Source organism: Phyllostomus hastatus, unplaced genomic scaffold, assembly GCF_019186645.2.
Source record: "Phyllostomus hastatus isolate PE091 unplaced genomic scaffold, TTU_PhHast_1.1 phas_contig_40, whole genome shotgun sequence".
Lineage (NCBI taxonomy): Eukaryota > Metazoa > Chordata > Mammalia > Chiroptera > Phyllostomidae > Phyllostomus > Phyllostomus hastatus.
Window position 1 is genome coordinate 14,802,322 of NW_025333872.1, and position 20,288 is coordinate 14,822,609.

At 42.9% G+C, this 20,288-nt stretch overlaps 1 protein-coding gene across 1 annotated transcript; it reads right to left on the minus strand.

Moving 5' to 3' along the window:
* Positions 1–1,030: 1,030 nt before the first annotated feature.
* MCM3 (minichromosome maintenance complex component 3) lies at positions 1,031–20,144 on the minus strand. The gene is made up of 17 exons (XM_045843863.1): positions 19,995–20,144; positions 18,802–18,914; positions 18,132–18,340; positions 17,531–17,661; positions 15,343–15,581; positions 14,675–14,783; positions 13,850–14,003; positions 13,376–13,507; positions 12,565–12,773; positions 10,423–10,597; positions 9,933–10,059; positions 8,953–9,103; positions 6,793–6,933; positions 5,713–5,816; positions 5,131–5,219; positions 4,613–4,682; positions 1,031–2,258 (listed from the first exon to the last, which is right to left on the minus strand). The coding sequence occupies exons 1-17, from the start codon at positions 20,070–20,072 to the stop codon at positions 2,060–2,062; spliced, it is 2,430 nt and encodes an 809-aa protein (XP_045699819.1). The 5' UTR covers positions 20,073–20,144; the 3' UTR covers positions 1,031–2,059.
* Between the last annotated feature and the right edge of the window lie 144 nt (positions 20,145–20,288).

Genomic DNA, 20,288 nt, shown 5'->3' on the forward strand with positions numbered 1-20,288 from the left:
TCTTTAGGTGCTTACTGACTTCTCTTATTTTTTCCTAAGTTGGGAAATAATACACACAAATTTTTAAAAACTCATGGTAGAGATTCATTGAGTCCCTAACAGTTATTTTAATACAATTAATATCCATTGTGGCTGCCTAAAACAGCCTTCTACCTTCTGTCCTTTCGTTTGCTTGCGGAGAGCTGAGCTGTCAGCACGGTGAAGTTGGTATTACAGGTACCAACAAAATGCTGGGTGCTCCTGGTTACTCTCCCCCTCTGTGTCTCGGTTTCCTCAGGAGTGAAGGATAGAGAGTAAGAGTCCTATTGACAAAATGTTTGGCCTTTTTGGAACATATGACTTGAGAAGACCCCTGAAAACTCCTGGCTTTTCTTTACACCGGCACCCCACCAGTAGCTTCCTCCCTCCCCCCATTCTCCGCTGGTCCCTCAACTCCTATAGCTCTTTACTTTGTGCATCCTTATTCGGTATACAGGGATGGGCAAAAGTAGGTTTAAGTGAAAGTTTGTTCTTATATTATTAACTTTTGTATTGTTTTCCATACACCCTGTAGACCTACTTTGCGCACCCCTGCCTACTTTTCATTTTTAGAATGCTGACACATTAGACATACATATCCTCAGCCTGCAGGCCTCAAGAGCAGGAAACCCCACCTTTGCGCCCACTGTTGCCTCCAGCACATCATACCCATTACCGGTCTCAACATCAAACTCATTCCGGGACTACTGTACTGCCCTCTCCCCTTTGAAACTGGGCTCACTCCCACTAGGACCTGGATCTCACATTTGTGAAATAAATCACAATGATAAAATGGAACTCCCCAACAGTGCTGTCTTCCCCTCAAAAACCTTATGCCATGAAAAAATAAAGAAAAAAGAAAATGTGCTTCACAGCTTCAGGGGTTGGGGCTCCTCCCAGCACAAAGAAGGAAGGAAGTGCCTCACCCATCTGACAGCGGAGAACCTGCGGACCCTCTGCTCTTCCAAGCAGCTTCCAGTGCATGTGACCCAGGCCCCCAGAAAATCACACATTTTTAATTTAAGTAACTTTAAATGTTTTTCAGAAGGTATTCAAACCATACAACAGTAGAAATATTGCGCTGGCCCCTCTACAAACTTCTGTACAGACTAACGAATCCCAAAGGCTTTACACACAGGTGTATGTGGTTTCACAAGAATCCTGTAAGGAAAATCTCTTTATGGGCAAAACTCACATGATTTTGAGTATATCAGGTATTGTTTCTCATGAAGAGGATTTGATTCGGGCTCAAGAAGCCAGTAGAGAATCAATTCTCCTCCTAGACTTCCACTCACTGGCCTCCTGTGGCCATTTAGCTATTTCAAATCAGCAGGGTCTGGTGTGTAAAACTTAAACTGATAAATGCTGGTGTCACTGAGGAAGAAAACTGCCTGAAGACCTAACCTCCAGAGTGCACGGTAGCCTGCTGCCACCTTGTGGTGGATTCATGCAAATATAGGAGCAGTAAATCTTGTAGGGCAGAGCTCTTGAGAAAAACAAAATGAAATGTGTCTATAACAGCACACAGTACTAAGGCCATATGCATAGAATAAGAATGGGTAAGTATATTCAAAGTCTTGAGTATTTAGGTCAGAGATTCATCGTATTGGTCTTGACTGGTGTTTGTGCAAAGAAAGCTTTCGTGGCCTCCATGACTTGCTTCCAGAACTTCTCTCCACCAGTGTAAAACGACCTAAAGCCTGCTCTAGACCAAAGTGCTTGGGAGAAAATAAAAGCCAACCAACACAGAAAGGATGAACAAAAACCAGATGAGCCCCAAAATACTCAGAAGTCCTTTGTTTGGGGATCCAGTCTTTTGCGATGAGAGGCAATAGTCTTGGCTCGTTCCCACTTTACTCTCTACCTCACAGCAGTTTTCATTCCCAAAGTTGCCACCAAGTCCTGATTCAGCTTCCGCACATGTCCCTGGGCTTCAATTCAATTAAACACTGTTACTCATAGGAATAAAGGCAAAGACCAAAATGGGGATTAGGGTGGGGACTTTCTCAGCAGATCTCCAAAGTTTAGACATGAGGCCTCCTCAGATGAGGAAGATGATGCCCTCCGACACCATGACCTGGTTGTCGTCCTGCATCTTGCTCAGCGCTGCCTGGATCTCCTCCGAGGAGAATGGCTCTTCTGTGTCCCGGTTGATGGATTCCGTGAGGCGAGTCATGCCCACTGACTGGGCATGGGCTTCCCGGAACACTTCCAAGAGGGCCACCTTGAACGCCTTCAACCTGCCCAAGACAGGCAAACATGGGTGAAGGAGGAGTCGACAAACCCAAATGCTTTCAGGCAAGATCTGTGTTGGCAAAACCTAAGGTGTTAGTGCAGTATAGTCACCCCCTGCACATACACACACGCACGTGTGCACGCCTCTGATGGCTGTTCCATGCCCGAGTTTCCCCCTTTAAAGCTAAACTGGTGTATTTCAGAGTTTACTGAAACCTTCAGTTTGAGCACACCAAGAAATAAAAGTATTTTAAAATAAGAGGCCTTTGAGGGTGTGGGGAAATTGGCATTCCCATACACTGTTGGTAGAAATGTAAACTGGGATGGCATCTTTGGGAGGCAATTAGCAACACGTACTAAAATTTTAAAGTACATATCCTTTGACCCAGGAAGTCCATTTCTAGAAATTAACCTTACAGCTAGCTACACTTGCACAAATGCACTGATAAATGAGAATGTTCTACTGTAAACAGATTTATAAAACCTAAATATCCATCATTAGAAAACACAAATAAAATTTTACACATCCATACCATGGACACTCTGTAATAATTAGAAAGAGATCTGTATGGGCTGATTTAGAAAGCGCTATCAGATGCAGTTCAAATTATCTCTGGTGAGTGGAATTACAATTGATCTTAATGTTTTTTCCTACTTTCCCATGTTTTCAATTTTCTTCAGTAAACATATTGTGTTGTATGCGTGTTTAAGGTAATAAAAGAAAAAATCAAACCTTAGTCAGTTTCTTTGGTGTTCAGTAACAAAATTTATAAATAAAACTTTCTAAAACTAATGGTAAAACTCTTCATCTCAAAACAAATAACAATTCAGTAAGAAAAAACAAATACAAGTATCCAGCCATGTAATATGAAAAGCAGAGACATTCACTGAAGATACAAGATACAAGAAACTTTGTACATAGGACAATGATGCCTCAGTCCCCTTCAAAGTAGGTACCTTGGGACCTCACACAGTTCTCCCAGCATCTGTTCCACTGTTCAAAACACTGCAGAATCTTTGTTGGAATCACCATCAGCTGCCCCATCATATTTTCCTGAATTGCAAAACGAATTTTGCCACAACACATTTCATGCCAAGATCCTGCTTCAAAATCTCAGACACAGTAGTTTTTGGAATCCCCAGATCAGCTTCTAGTTCTCACACTGTCACACCGACCCCTGTACACATTCATCATTCTCAGGTGTTCTGCTTGTTGCAGGCCTTCTAGAATGTGGGTCACTTTCAACAGATTCCTGACCATCTTTGGAGTGTTTACACCACACTTTTATTTGCGCTATACTCATTGCATCATCCCCAAAAGCCTTCTGAACCCCCCAAATAGTTTCTGCGGAGGAAAGTTCAAGCTTAACACAAAATTTGATGTAGACTCATTGCTCTACTCTCTCAGCTCAATCATTTTGAATGTGACAGTCACACAGAACACACATCACTAAATAGTGTCTACCACCCTCACTGACCAGTACAGTGAGGTCATCATTGTTCATACATACACATTCCAGCCCACTCTCCTTGGCTGCCAGGGTACATTGATGTCGTGCAAACTGTTCTGCTTACATTAGCAATGGCTGGACTTCTTCCAGATAAGACCTCATACATATGTATATATTTATATTTGTAAATATGTGCATATTTTATATTTAAATTTACAAATATATATAACACTTAAATTTATAAACATAAATACATACTTATGTTTATGTTTTATATAAGTATAATTACATATTTTATGTTTATATATTTATATAATTATATCATGTATATACAATATACTTATTTACTAAATATACAAATGTTTACATTTATAAATATATACATACTTTTATATTCCTAAACATATATATTTGTTTTTTCCTTACTGAATTGTCATGAGATGAAGTTTTTACCACAAGAGTTTCAGAAAATTTTAGCTATAAATTATATATAAATCCATTTCTACTTTTCGTGTATTTTTACTTATACACCCATCTATCTATCTATCTATATCTCCTACTGAGAAGAACCAAAGGTTCAAAGACACAAGTTTTGTCCTCGCTCTAACTTTTCTTCCTGACCTCACAAGGCCTTCAGGTTTAAAATTCCCACCCAGAGAGAATTATTTAGAAAGCAAATGGTAAAGTATAAACTAGGAATTATTTTTGTAAAGGGTATAGAAGAATTCTTTACAAACTATTTTTGCAAAACTTCTTAAGTTTTAAATCAGAAACAGAGTATAAAATGTGTTTTAAGATTCCTGTGCCCCTGGTTCTGAGCTCCACTGACAGGCAGCTTGTTTCACGCTCACTCCCCCAGAAGATGCCCGTGCTGTGCCTGGACACGTGGAATTCACTTCCCTACTCACCTGGACTCACTCAGCTCCACCTGCTGGGATTCCGTGGCCTCCTGTGTGTCCGCTGACTTTGGAGTTTGCACTTGAGAGGATAAATGGTTGCAGAGTGAGAAGACAACAAGGTGAAGAAGCCATTTGCAAAAACACCAGAGAAGTGACCATTTCTGCTCCCCCTCCCTCAATGACCCTGCTGAAAACTATTTCCTGGGGTTCCTAAGGGACCAGGAAGGACAATTAAACAATTAGGATACAGGGAACTCTCCAACAAAGGAACAATGTAAGAATTGTGTCAGGCAGGAGACCCTCAATACGCGTTATCTGGGCGCTGGCGCCAGGCTTGGCAAACAGCACAGCTTATTTTCCAAAGTTTTACTATGAGTTTCTGAGAATCTCTTGGAATAAACCTCTTGGACACAGGGTCCCAAGCAGAGCAAATGCGAGGCCCCCCCGATAAAATGCAATGCACAGAGCAACTAAAACATCAGGAGTCAAAGGAACCACCTCATTATCAGTAAGGGACACGCTCTTACCTTGAGGCATTTCCTTCTCTGTGTCACTGAAGTCATAGGGGTCATATGAGTCCCCATCCCTGGCATCTGAGTGATGACGAGTCTTCCTCCTAAAATACCCACAGCAGTTCAGAAAAGCTTTAGGAAGCCCTACCCTGTTCCTCCGACCATGAGAAACAGAACCAGAAGTTTCTAGAACCAAAGTGACACACTAGGCCCAGGCCTGTATGATCTGTTACTTTTCCTGCTTCCCAATGCTTTTTCCCTATCACCCACCCTCACAAATTCAACCATAGTCCCAGGAGGAATAATTAATCTTGAGGAAAAAATTCCAAAATGTATACTCAAAAACTTCTGAGTGAGTTACCTACCGCTCCTGCCATTCAACATTTCTCGAGCAGGAAAGAGGACAAACGCCATCCCTCTGAAGACAGTGAGGACTCACTCACTCTCCCGTTTGTCCAAGTCAACTTCACCCCAAACCCTGAAGATCCAGGTACCTTTCCTGGGAGAACCCTACGTGTACCAACCCGATCCACCCTCCACACCTCCCCCAGCCCTGACTGGAGTCTTTTTCTCTCATTTCCTTTTGCCCCACCTTACCTCTTCCTCTTCTGTTCTTGGTCTTCCTGGCTTTTCTCCTCTTCATCTTCCGTCTCTGATTCGTCCTCATTTTGCTTCTTACGTTTCTTCTCCTTCTCCAGAACCTAGGGCCAAGTCAAGCATGTATGGGTGGGCGAGAGGGGTCACTGATGCCAGAGAACTGAATGAAGACCACTGAGTACGAGTCCCTTCTGGACCATCAGCAGAAATGATGTCCATGGGTCTAATGACTCACTTAAGCCTCTCTTGTCCCCAAGTCCCAGAACAAGGACCAAGGGATAGGCTGCTACCCATCTTTAGAACTGCTGGGTGATGTGTTCAATGCCTTTCACACAGTAGGCACTCAATGAGTGTTTACTGAATAAAGAAATGAATGAAAAAAGACAAAAACAAAAACAAAACTCTAGGCGATAATGGTTAAGTGGGAAACAATTCATTTCTTTATAAATCAGGTGTTTACATTTAAGACTACCCCCACCCTAGCAAGAGACAGCCAAGAAAGGCTTATCAGACCCACAATTAAACCCCAAAAGGCTACAGTTCACCAGACTCGGGGATGGGGGTCCAGGGACAGGAATAAAGAGTAAAAGGGAGTCAAGTCTTCAAGGTCTAAAATGACAGAGATGCAATGTCAGAAACAGAAATATGATGAGAACCAAGTTTGAGAGTTCAACTTCTGATGTGAGGTTTTGAGGTGTCACTAGAACACCTACCTGAAGAGGCTGCCAAGGGGAAGGATACAGAAGGAAGAGGAAGATTATCAGGATCAATCCTTTAGAAACATCTACTCTTCTAAGAGGAGAAGGAAACAGAGAAGCTACAGCACATCAGTGAAACCAGCATCCCTACAAGGGCTCTAGCATCAGTATTTTAAAGCTTTCCGGCTGGTTCTCACATGCAGCAAGCATTGGGAACCACTGGTGCTGCAGGTCCCAGAGAAAGGGAGGCCAAGTGAACACTGGCAGACAGATGCTGCTTTCTGCTGATGACCCAGACACAGGTGACAGCCGTGGGGGCTCTGAAGTCCGAGTAGCAATGATTAATTCAGAAGAACCTCTCACCGAGCATCTGAATCCTCACCTTTTTGAAATAAGCATACTGGACCAACTCCACGGCTTCCTCTGCATCCTGCAGGTCCACAGTCTTGCTCATGCGGGCTTTGGCATGGGCCGTGGCCAATCGAATCAGAGTTTCCAGTGTCCGCGCTGTAACTGGAGATGTCTGCAGAAGAAAACAAGAGGATTACTCATCCAGAATTACACATATTCTTCAGGCAAGCCCACCATCCCCACTGCACCGAAAAGGAAATGACACTACCAGAAAAGCTCTAGGAAGTCCAAGCAAAGGATTCTGAGCCCTGTGTTCTCTATAACTACCATATACACTTCAGAAAGATGAAAATTATCAAGGAAATGTGTGTGAGAAAGTGCTGAGGGAGGAGTGGGTGAATAGGAAAGAAAATTAGGCATCTTACAGCTGGAAAAGTTAAAAAAGCCTAAAAAGAGTACAAAAGTGATGGGAGAGAAGTAATCCCTTACAGCAGGCCTGAAATGCATCAAGAACTTTGCTTTTATATTCTTTGTGTCATCATACACTCTTTCTTGGGTAGTTTTATAGATGAGCAAAATGAGACTCAAGTAATTTGTCCAAGGCACATTAAGGGAAAGGTATGAAAGAGGACACATTTTTAGAAGTTGGCTAAACTCACTAAGTCCAGAGGAAGAGCAGAACTCTGACATGTTCTTACCAAATGGGTTCTCACGGGGTGGGCGCCTGTCAAACTAGGGTGCTCTTATCCCTTTTAACTATTATTGTCTGAATAGGATCCCTGGCCTAAAGAATCAGAGTGTGTTTAGTACTAGACGTATGTACTTACTTTTTTTAAGTCCCAGGTAATTCTGATGTGCCCTTCTAGTTAAGTCCTGACATTATCCAACCTTCTCATTACTTTATGAATAAGGGAACCATGACCTGAGAGGTGAAAAGGATTTGTGCAGGGTCCAAAAACTAGCTGAAGACCTGGGATCGGAACAAAGGGCTGGGACTCTGCCACACCTCTCCTCTCCTGCTGAGTGACTCATCAGTGATGGATGTGGTTAATTCTACTTTCAAGTTTTCAAAATTATCGCTTAAACCCAATCTGACATTCAAAAACAAATACATTCATTTATCCAAATCTGTCAACGATTTAGAGAGTTAACAGAGTTTGCAGGTTATATACTCCATTATAAGCTCTGATTGGTATACTATGTTCAGTGAGAGGGCCTTTGACACTCTGGAATGTATTCACATGATGGGAAACTTAAAAAGACAAGACGGGGGCTATTTAATCTGGAGAAAAGTCATACAAAATCTCCAGAAAACAAAACTGAGACCCATGGGTAAAAGTCACAGGGAAGCAGTTTCAGTTCAGTAAGTAGAAGCATATTCTAACACCTCAATGCAGTGACACACTAGGCATGCTTTCACTGGGGGTGTCAAGGACGTCCTGGCAGGAATTCTGGAAAATGGAATGCCTGTCCTGGTGTAAGGCTGGAGTAGGCGATCTTGGATCACATCTAAATCCAAGAGTCTGTGTCTCTATCGCATAACGAGGGCTTTGGGCTTGGGTTTGTGAAATCCTGTATGAACTGAAGTGCTCCAAAACATTTAGATAAATCCATGGGCTGGTGCATAAGGTTTCAGGAATAGCTCTGGAAAACCAGCACAGTTGCCCAGCTCCAAATCATTGGTCAAAGTCCAATTCAAGTATCACAGTCTGGGAATCCTTTCCTGAGACACATACCACTTTTGGGAAATCTAAAGGAAAAGTTGATAGTGTCTTCATCCATCTCCAGCATTTTCAGGTGCCACACTGTGATTTGTATTTTAAATCTGCATGTATGACCTTTCTATCTACCGTTTTGTCTCCCCGTCCCAGATCTGGGCTCTTTCATACTTTAATGCTACATGTAAGAAAATAGAGACTAATTCCGTTACCAGAAGTTGTTCATGTTTGCCAGCTAGATCACGGCTTCCAGGGGCCAATACTATCTGAATTGACCTGATACATACTATCTCTGGGGCTCTCATTTCATTTTCCTCTGAAAACCGAAATGATTAAAATTGGGTGAAGACCAGAAAGAAAAAGGTAAAAAACCACTACATCAAAATGGTTTCAGAGCTCTGAGAGGAGGCACTGTTCCCCAGCCACATATTTACGGGGGCTCCCGGGCCCCCCTTGCACTCGGGGACTCTCACCCGGGCTGTGTCAGAGCTCATGCTGTCTTGGCTGCGCAGACGCGAGTACTCCTCTGCAATGTGGGTGGCCGACTCCTGTGTTAGGATGGGTTTGATGATTTTGGCCACGTGGATGTACTTCTTCATGAAAGCTGCACTCACCATCTTCTCCCTAGACCCACACACAGTGAATTCCACTGCCCGGCCACACCTCAGCACCTGCTGGGGATAGTGGCTTTGCCTCTCCTTAGAGAGGTCAAGGGGCAAAGCAGACACAGCCTAGAACTCATTATCAGGAATCTCATATGGAACACATACAAGGCCCTTTCACATATTTTTATTTAATTCCACAGATATTACTTAGGTATTACTTGTGAGGTAAGAAGTTTAGGTATTATTTGCCCTATTTTATAAATAGGAAAGCTATGGCTTAAGAGATGCGTAAGGAGACTCAAATTGTTTTCTGACTCAAAACTTTTTACTCTTAAACCAACAGGTGTGAAGATTACGTTATGCTCCCTACTGCACCACAGCCGAGAATAGAGGTAGAAGACCTCACATTTCATGCTTCAAGCGCCTGATCAGTTTCCTTTACCCAAATCCACTTGCAAAGCCTCCAGAGCTTGCCATCTACAGACCCTTCACCATGAACCCAACACAACAGCTGCATGATTTGGGCAGCCCTTCACATACGAGGGTGACATCACACCCCCACCATCGGTTAGGTATGCCACCAAGCCTTGTATTTGAGGAAGACATCAGAACCTAAGTTTAATCACCCATAACCATTTACAAGGCAAATGGCCAGGAAAAAATGGTCTATCTATGGACCCAGAAGGAAAGAAAACAGGCCCACATGGTTAGGACTCCAAGCATAATCTTAACCTGGGCAGCATATATACATACACCTGCCCTAATGTAATACAATATTAGATGTACACATGCTCTGATATGACACAAATCTGAGGTTCCCTCAAGGGACAAGTATGAGAAATGCTCACTTTTTCTTCCTGTTCCCATGCAGAAGGTTGTCATGCTTCTCATAAATCTGGGTGTCTTGCTGGTCTTCCTGATTAAAGTTGGGATCATCTGTGGCCAGGATATCCACGGCACTACCCAAAGGCATAGCTAGAAAACCCAAGTTGAGAAAGTAAGAAAGAGCTTAACCTAGGGGAAATCGCTTCTTCTATAGTACAGGAAGGGAGACAAGATTCACAAAGCAAGGACCCATAAGAAAACAGACATGTGGAAGTCACAAGTAAGGAAGGTGGAACCACCTGGCCCACAAAAGATGCTTAAAGGTGTTCCCAGACCCAGAAATGGACAAAAGACACACCTAGAATAATCTCCAGTGAGCAAGAAGGGCAGGTGGTCAGGCAGAGAAGGGCATCTTTGACATCACCCCTGACACCCACGACCCCCTCAGTTGGGCCTTATATAATGGGATCTGTTTAGACTCCCTTCCCTTCCTCACTCTTCTTATGGTCTCACCATCGCCATCCTGCTCCCCTGGTGCCCTGTAACGGTGCATCCTAAGGACGTGGTCCGAGACCTCCCGGTCCTGCTCAGGGTCCATCTGATCCAGCATGATGAAGAGTAAGTCAAATCGGGATAGCAGCGAGTCCTGCAGCCCGATGTTCTCCATCGGGGTCTTGTACTGATCATACTGGGAACACAAGAAAACAGTAAAGTGGAGGCAAAAACCAATCAATACAAAGGACAAGGAAGTGCCACTAATAGGCTGTGTGTGGCTCTCAGAACCAGCCTCCTCCTTCCCAAGCTTTATTCTGCCCCTCTCACTCCCAAGGCAGGACCAACCCTGAAAAATGACTCCCTCTTCCCTACCTGTTATAAAGACAAGACAAACTGGCTAAACCGGAAGCACTTGGAAACTCTGGAGCCCCTTACTCAGAAGGTAATGAGTAAAATAAAAATGACCAATAATCTATAAGTCATAACGTCTTAAGGACCATGGGAGTTTTCTCCTGGGAGTCAAGAATTCCTATATTCTTTCAATTCAAGGCTGATTTAGGCTGATGCCTACCCCACACACACTTCAGTCAGAGGGTCTAACCACCTTGTATGTAAGATTAATAATTTTTCTGACCAGGTTCATATTTCCAGACTTGCCATTTTCTCCCTACATTTCCCTATAATCCTTCAGAATGATGTAAACACACATTAGCATTAATCTGAAAACCTGCAGTTCTCAACCTGCACTATCATTAGAACCAAACTATGGAGCCTTTTTAAACCATAGTTACCAAGAGCCCCAACACAGAGATTTGGATTCAGAAACTCTGGGCTAGGGATCAGGCACCTGTATGTTTAAAAACCACCCCCCAAAAAGGTATTCCCACTGTGGGATTGCCAGAGCCTACCATGGGCCTTGGGTTCAAATCCTAGCTTTGTCATTTTCTAGTTTGTGACTCTCAAGCAAGTTACCTAAACTTTTAAGCCTCCATTCTCTCATCTGTAAAATGAGGAAACTACCTAACCTCACAGGAGTTATTATGAGGATGAAAGGAGTTGATAAATATAAGACATTTATAAACATTAGTTAATAGACTTATTATGGCAGAATCTTTAAAGAGGGCAATTTGGCCCTAGCTGGTGTAACTCAGTGGACTGAGTGCCGGCTGACGAACCAAAGGGTCGCTGGTTCCATCCCAGTCAGGGAACATGCCTGGGTTGCGGGTAGGTCCCCAGTAGGGGGCATGCAAGAGGCAACCACACATTGATGTTTCTCTCCCTCTCTCCTTCCCTTCCCCTCTCTCTAAAAATCAATAAATAAGATCTTTTTTTAAAAAGAGGGCAATTTGGTGATCTCTAAATTTTTATTTTTACCAAAATAAAAATGCATGTAACTCAATACAATAATTCCACTAGTAGGTATTTAACATACAGGCACATTCCCAAATGTATAATGTATAACAAAACACAAATAAAGGGATGTTCATTGCAGCTTCATTCACAAAAGCAGGGAGGAAAAAGGGATAACATCAAACACTTATCAAAAGGAAACTAGTTAAACAAATTTACTATAAATCCATATAATGAAATACTAGATAGCTGTTTTAAAAAAAGGCAAAACTCAGCAAACCCCAACTGGAATAAATACAAGATTACACCTGAGCACATTATAGTCATACTAAGAACCAAAGATAGAGTAACTTTAAAAGGAGATAGAGAGTACATTGTTGGTACATGATTAATTTTTATGTTCTGAAAACACTCAAGAGCTGTTACTGGCTATCTCTTGGGGAAAAAATAGGAAAAGAAAGGCTTTTAATTTCCATATTGTATCTCTGTTCTGTTTGTAAATCCTCCTACCACATGTATGTAGTGCTTTCATTTCAATGTCAACACAGATTACCTGGGAGGTGACACTGCAGGTCATTTTTGTTTTCTTTGTATTTCTGAAGTTACTTCAAATAAGTAACTTTCCAGGGGGTTCTGATGTGTATAATGGGCGAGGAACCCTGGCCCTACACCAAGGACGGTAACAAGACAATAAGCTGACTTTGGCCTTGGCTTGTGGTTCCCCTGGGTCACCTGGACTGAACTTCTCAGCCCAGTTATTCAGCAAAACTAAATGAAGGCAACAATGGTTAAGTGCCTGATTCCACTGACCCTGCCATAGACGGGGTTGGCTGCTGCCAGAACACTGCAGCGGGCATTCAGTCGCGCGTGGATGCCAGCCTTGGCGATGGTGACCCGACCCTGCTCCATCACTTCGTGGATGGCGGTGCGGTCCATGTCAGACATCTTGTCAAACTCATCGATGCAGACCACGCCTCGGTCAGCCAGGACCATGGCCCCCGCTTCCAGACGGCGTTCCCCTGTGGAGTGGGGAGGTAATAACACATGCTACGGTCCAGGTTGGAGGGGACAGAAGGGAGATTTCAATTCCCCTTCTCAGCACCTCTCACTGTCGCACATGAGAATAGAGTGAAGTCAGCTCCCGGACACTTAGAGGAATCCCTGGTGGGTCACATTTTCAAGCTCCAACCTGAGCCTCATCTCCTTGTTCCACTTTGACCCCTAAGCAACTAGCCTCCAACCAACTTCCTTCATAGATTTTCCTCTTCATCCTCATCCTCAAGTAAATTCCTAACTAGATCTCTGTTCTCTTTCACTACTATTGAAACCCCTTCCTCTAATTTAGGAAATAGTACAATCTTTACTTTTATTTCCCTTCCAATTCACTTTCTCCTTCAATACTCTTAAATAGCCTTCTGGGAAACATTATTGCCCACAGAAGTCGACCCAAACTTAAATTTAACTCACCCACTAGTGCCACATGCTCAGTCCTCTACAGTCTGGCCCAAACTAACCCCTCAAGTGTATCTTCCCAACAGAAGCCAGTACCTAGAGCAAGCGCCAAAAGTTACGCTCCATCTCACTGCCGGACATTGCCAAGGACCATTAAACACTCCCTCACCTGTTTCCTGGTCTGTGGTCACAGCGGCTGTCAGACCCACTCCAGAGGAGCCCCGGCCAGTGGTAGGGATAGCCCGGGGGGCAGTGCAAAGCACATACCGCAGAAGCTGAGACTTGGCAACCGATGGGTCTCCTGTAATCGGATGGCGGAGGGCAGCGGTGACTCTCTAAGAAACTCCCCCACACTCCCCAGCAAGTTCTGCTTTTATAGAACAACTCTTGGAATAATAGAAAATACAGTAATAGGTTATTAACATTATTTCCTTCACTTTCCCTTTAGCATTCGTGGAATATATTTTAGATATATAAAAGGAGATCTAGAAATAATAACAAAAAGACTCATTTTAGCTTTTTGCCCTTTGATGGAACTGAAATACAGCCAGGTATAGAACATGCCATCTTACAGGCTGCAGCGTCCCATACCACACTCTGCAAGGGAAAGCCAAGCATCTACAGCAAACCCCCAACACCATACCTATTAGGAGAATATTGATGTCCCCACGGATGTGGCTGCCGTTTTCTAGGTCTCGTTCCACCCCTCCCAAGAGCAAGCAGAGGATTGCCTTCTTGACATAGTCATGCCCGTAGATGCTGGGGGCCAACGACCTGGCCAGCTGGTCAAAGATATCCTACAGAGAAATACCAACAGCATGAAAAGCCTAATGAGCCTAAAAGCTTCCTCTCTAAGACAAATCTCAGCCACCAGATCTTCAGAACAGGTCCAAAGAAAGCCTAAATTCCAAAACTTGCTTGGAGAAATCTTTAAGAAAAAAAGTGAACCCTGATCATGAATGAAATCTGTTTATCTTTATACTCTCCAATGATATTAATCAATAAATGATCTTAATTTTTAAGCCAGAAAAGCGTTTCTAGGTTCAGTGAATATGTATTGTGCTTCGGCATAACTTTTATCACACATGCATTACATTTTGTTCAATTCTAAATATGAATAGTGTTTAAAAAGAAAAAACAAATTGAGAACTAAAAAATAATATATTTTAAATTTAAGTTACAACGCATCACTATCTTTAATAAAGACTCACTGGTACGTACTTATTCTAAATCCTATTCTTTATATTAGATTCACCTAGCAGCCCAGCAGGTAGCACAACAGAAATATTAAAGAACATAGAATAAAAACAACCTGTTACTTGCTGACTGGGTCGAAACTAGAAGCTAGCACCAAACACTTCAGAGGAAAAACCTTGGCCTTCCTCCTGATCCAGTTCAAAGGTGGCCATGCCCAAACACAGCCCGTACAAATCTACCCCCACCTCAAATCACTGAAGGACATCCAGACCTTGGAACGGGTTTTACTGAACTTCTTGATCTTGGCTATATCCTCAGCAGAGAACGAAGGCTGAATGTCCTTGCTCATCTGCTTCACATTACAGGCGATCAGAATTGTCCTGGAACAAAGAAGAGAATGAAGAGAAAGCCTGTTACTTTCCATTCCTAACATCAGAACTTTTTTACGTTAATAATCTAGAACAACAAACAAAAAGAAAAGCAAATGAAAGAAAGAAAAAGAAAAGAAGAAAGGAAGGGAGGGAGGAAAGGAAGGAGGGAGGCAGGGAGGGAGGGAGAAAGGAAGGAAAGCTATTCTAAATTAAACAACTGATTCTCTGTTCATCCATGACCTAAACACGCAGACGATGCCTCACCTCAGGAATTTATCTCCTGCTGATCCACAGAGCTTCAGGCAGAAGATGTGGGAAAGAGGTAGGAATACACAAGATACTGCCAGGTAAGCCATGAAGCTACAAATCATACTACCAGTAAACCCAACTCTTAGAATAAGGTAATATTAGCAGCGTTATGATAGAAAAGAGGCATCCCATCTCCCAGGCAGGTACAGTGCTCCACCTGTCTGTTACAACTCTCTGGATTATGCCAAACTAGAGAAAGACCACCACCAGAAATGGGAGCTGCCAACAGCATTCCAACACTTCAAGACTGACCCTTTACCTGAAGTTCCCAGAGGTGTAGCCTCCCTTCTTTCCAGGAAGGCAGCGGTAGGTGCCTACCACCTGGACGCGGTCACCAGGCTTCACTTTATCCACCAAGTCATCATCCAGAATGACATCCACTGAGCGGGGAAGCTGGCCAGCGGGGGCCTTCTCTGGCATCTCCTGGATGGTGATGGTCTGGTGGTCCTTGTAGACAGAAAGGCCGTATTCTGTCTCAAGGGGATTGTTTTCCTCATCCTGGAAAAGGCACACAAAAAGCACAGTTATCTTGCCCTGCCTTAGAAATACTCCACTAATTTGGGGAAGGGAAACAGATAAAATTTGAAGATGACTTCATGAGATTTTAATATCCAAAAAATAAAAAAAGCCAAATATCTTCTCTAGCTTTTCAACTTTATCTGTTCTAATAACAAACCATCCAAATGGAAGAAGCAATCCATAGTCTGAAGGGACCATGGATATATTAAGATCTAAATTAAGATTCTTCTGCTACTAACGCTGAATATATGCTTTCTCTGTGATGCAATATTTCCACTCCTAGGTAATACCCAACAGAAACACTCACCCAAAGCCTTATACTACAAAGTACTCAGAAGCACTATTCCTAATAACCAAAAATCAGACAATGTCCAAATGCCAGCAACAGAATGGTTAAATAAATGTGGAATATCCACACAAGTGAATTATACAACAATGAAAATGCATGAAATACACCTATACACAACATGGATAAATCTCACAAACAGAAGCTACCACAGTGTTTATAAGTATTTATTTAGATAAAATATAAAAGTAGGCAAAAATAATCTATGCTGCTGGACATCAGGACAGCCCAACACAGTAGCATGGGCCCTCAAAAGGGACTCCTGATTGCTGAAAAGATTGTTTCCTATTTTGGATGCTGATTTTATAGGCATTCATCAAGTTGTATGCTTGTACGCACTTTCCTGTATGTATGTTAAACTTCAGTAAAAACATTTTTAAATTTTTGTTTCTTTACAACTTGAATTTTTTAAAAAAACACAGTACTTACTGAATGCTTACTATGCACAAAATACTGCTATCATTTCATGGAATTATCTCATGGAATCATCACAGCAATCTTTAACATTTTACAACAGATTTAAAAAGAGGTTAAATATATTCCCTAAGATCACACCATACGTAGCGGAGCCAGGACTCAAGGCAGGTATAACACCAAAGCCCAAGCTCTTAAGCACCACCATAGACACAGCAGCTCCAGAGACCTAGCCCAATATATTTCTCGGCTCAAGAAAAGAAACTTGGCCACAGTAGTTGGTACAAGAGCACTCCTTGAGTACTTCCCAGAGAAGAAATTCTAGGAAGTACATTTCTAGAAAGTAGGGTAACTTAGAAAATGCAACTGGCCTATACAAGTAAAAAGACATGGGTCCCAGTCCTCAGGGTCATCACCAGCTGGGACCATAAGCAAGTCACTCAACCTCTCCAAACCTCCACATATCACCTGGAGGTAGACTGAATGATTCTAAAGTAAAATGCAATTACAATTCTAAGATACTCTTGTTTTAGTTGTTTATATGTTAAGATTCCCCCAGTTGATAAAATTGATAACATGGGCTGGGTCTTATTTATACCTGTGCCCTCCATGGTGCTAACAATTCTCTGGATACAGTAGCTCTCAAATAGAATTAACGGTGGGAACAGGTATTCTTTGATAGAATGAATTTACACATCAAGTAATCAATATTGGTCATCTTCTTTTGTCTCACTAAGGCTTCACATCATCCTCAATTCAGACCAACCTGCACACTAAGAATAAAGCCATTGCTTACACCAACCTTCTCTCACACTGTAGTAAATGCTCGCAAAGAGTTCACAGCAGCATCATAGTGTATTTTTCCACATTACTTAGACTATAAAAGTATAACTTTGCTAAAAGATTGATGTAGATTAAATGGTGTTTTCCTTTTTTTCAAGCACTCCATAATTTTCTAGTGAGTATTTATTCTTTCTTAAAATAATAAAAATTGTCAACTTTCCATATTTCCTGGCTAACAATCTATGTTTCCATTAGATTAATCCTTAATCCTTACTTTTCACCCTATTTACTTTTAGAAGACTCCAAATATTACCCAATTAGCTGCATTAAAACCAATTTATTTGACTACAACCTCCAAAGAAGCCCAATCCTTCATTCCCCTCACCTTGGTGGGATAGACAGAGGTGGAGGGAAAGGCCACCAGGGTGGTGAGATCAGAATAACGTCGCTCTATGGTCTTCTTGGTAGCAGGACAGTAGTGGACACTGCGGACAACTTTGGGACGAACTAGAGAGCCTAGGAATGGAAAACGTGCATATACATTCATCCAACTAGACAGTGATAAAGGTGGGACCTCACCCGGGCAACCCTATGATGACTCCAAATACTAATGTTCCAACTGGTTTAAGCTATTTGAGTAATACTTGTCATTTATTCACCTTTACATTTATATATAAAACATCACCATACCCATGTAAAACTTAAAGTACATCCGATCCCAATTGAGAAATGGAAGTTCAGGGTTAGAAAGAGGAGACTGCCAAGAGCCAAGATTCCTCCACTCTGAGCAGAACTCATTATTCTGCTGGCACGGGCGGTCATTCAAGGTCCTCTGGATCCCTGAGCTCCTCCAAGTTTCACCTGGTAATTTCATGCTCCACTTTTCTGATGCCACAAGCTGCCCTGCTCTATTCCACCTCTCCTGCTTTCCCAGCACCTTTAAGTCTATCCCACCTCCATTCTGACTCTTATTTTAACCCACTCACACTTAGTGACAATGCCCTCCACACAGACTACACAGCTGAGGAAGCAGGAGGTCAGAGTCCGGGGAGAGACGTGCTTGGAGCCAAAGCTGCCCTCCAGTCCTATGTAGAACTCCTCATACTGCTTGGCATAGGTGGCATCAATGGAGGCCACAAAATCCTTTAAGGCCCGCTGGAAGGCAACCAGCTCCTCAAAGGCATTGTTCAGGAGGCTGCATATGGACAGGAGAAAAAATAATTAGGCAGAGAGGACAGAACTCAAAATAACTGACCCTCAAAACAGAAGCAGACCTGCCCTGAAATTTTTTAAAAATGATTTTAGAGAGAGAGAAGAAGGGGAGGAGTGGGTGGGAGAGAGGGAAGGGAGAAAGAGAAACATCAATTTTTTTATTCCACTTATTTATATATTCATTGGTTGATTCTTGTATGTGCCCTGACCAGGGTTCAAAGCAGCAACCTTGGTGGATGTACACCGACAATGCTCTAACCAACTGAGCTCCCCGGACAGTACACAGAAGTGGACACCCTTAAATGATAAAGGCCAGGGAGTAAAGGTGAAGCAATGAGAGCTTCAAGGTCGAAAACATTTCAGCCAGTTCCAAAGTGGGGAAGAGAGAAGGGAGCCATTCTCACCCAATGCCAGGATATCCCCTTCGAAACATTTGCCACTCACCGATTAGCCCTCTTCTCATTTTTCCTGCGTAGGTCATTCACATTAACAATCAGCCGATACTGGTTGTCGCTGATCAGCTCCCGAACTTTGCTCTGATAAATTCCCTGGTCTTCCTGCAAAATAGCCACCACCACCACAAATAACAATAGCCACAATTCAAAAGTGTTTTTAAACAGAGGCAGCTCTCAAAGCAAGATAAATATCAATCTCTGCAATAGAGCTGAACCCCAATTTCTGCCATATTGTCACTCACTAGCCTCAGATTCTATATACACCCAAAAGGAATAGTGCAGAGATTATGACTTCCTCAAAGTTCATGCTATTATTTCTATCATCAACAGCTTTTGTCATTTCTCAATCTTTAATGGGGAATTAAAATGAGTCCATAATTAGTATAAAAGGACAATAAATGCAAACGTTGTTAAAATGTAAATTAAGTGGGACTTTAATATTCATATTTAAATGAGTTCCCATTTAAAAATTATAGACATAATTAAAGCATTTTAATTCCTAGTCATCTGTATAATACAGAAACAGTTCTCCTATCTAAACTAAACGAGTTGGGAGCCTCAGGTATTTGTTTATGGATACAGCATCAGCAACCTTCAAGATGCTTTACCAGCATTCTATGGCTTTCAATCTGGGATAGTACACAAAACCCCTTCACCTGCGTAACAATCACTTTTTCTCTGCATCTCATGTAGTACTGAAGAAGAATGCTGCCAAATGAGGAAGTCGTGATTTTCTCCTCCCAGCAGAAAATCAGTCCCTAAAACCTGGGACCCTCAACGCAGCGGATCACTACCATCCTATAGCAGAGTTTCCCCCACCTAACCCCCCAAGTTAAGAGAGCCGGGAATGATTTCCAAAAGGTCCAAGTGGACTTTGCCGTTTTGTTTGCATTTGAAGAAAGCCTGTCAAATTTCCCGCGTCCTGGCCATCACTCCTACTTAAGAGAAAGTCGCAGGACGACTCTCTAAGGTTCAAGAACAGAAAACCAAGTAAGAACTGACTCCACCAGGAGAAACTTAGAAGATCCGAGTGGAAGGCTCCTGCTCCGGCCGGCCTGGCCCACCTCTACCTGCCGGCCCGTTCAATGCCCTGCAGGGAGCGGAGTTCAGCGTGGCCAGCCTCCACCTGTTCTCCCCGCAGGCTCCAAGTTCCCGAACCTCGCAACCCAGCGCCTCCCTCACCTCGTCATCCAAGAAGTCCAGGTAATCTCTCTGCGCCTCCCGCAGCTCCACGTCGTCCAGTACTACGGTCCCCGCCATGCTTGTCAACTCACAGCTACCTCTTCCAGAGCCACGCAGACCGTCTTGGGTGACCCCGCCCCGGCGCGAAAACTTGCGAGCTTTTCCCGCCACCAAAAGTTACGTGAGGAAGGGGCAGAACCTCTGGGAGGATGTACATATTCTGATTGGTTAACTCTTCTTACCCAAAACCAAATGCTACCCAATCGAGAGCTTCTACTTCGCGTTCACTAGCGG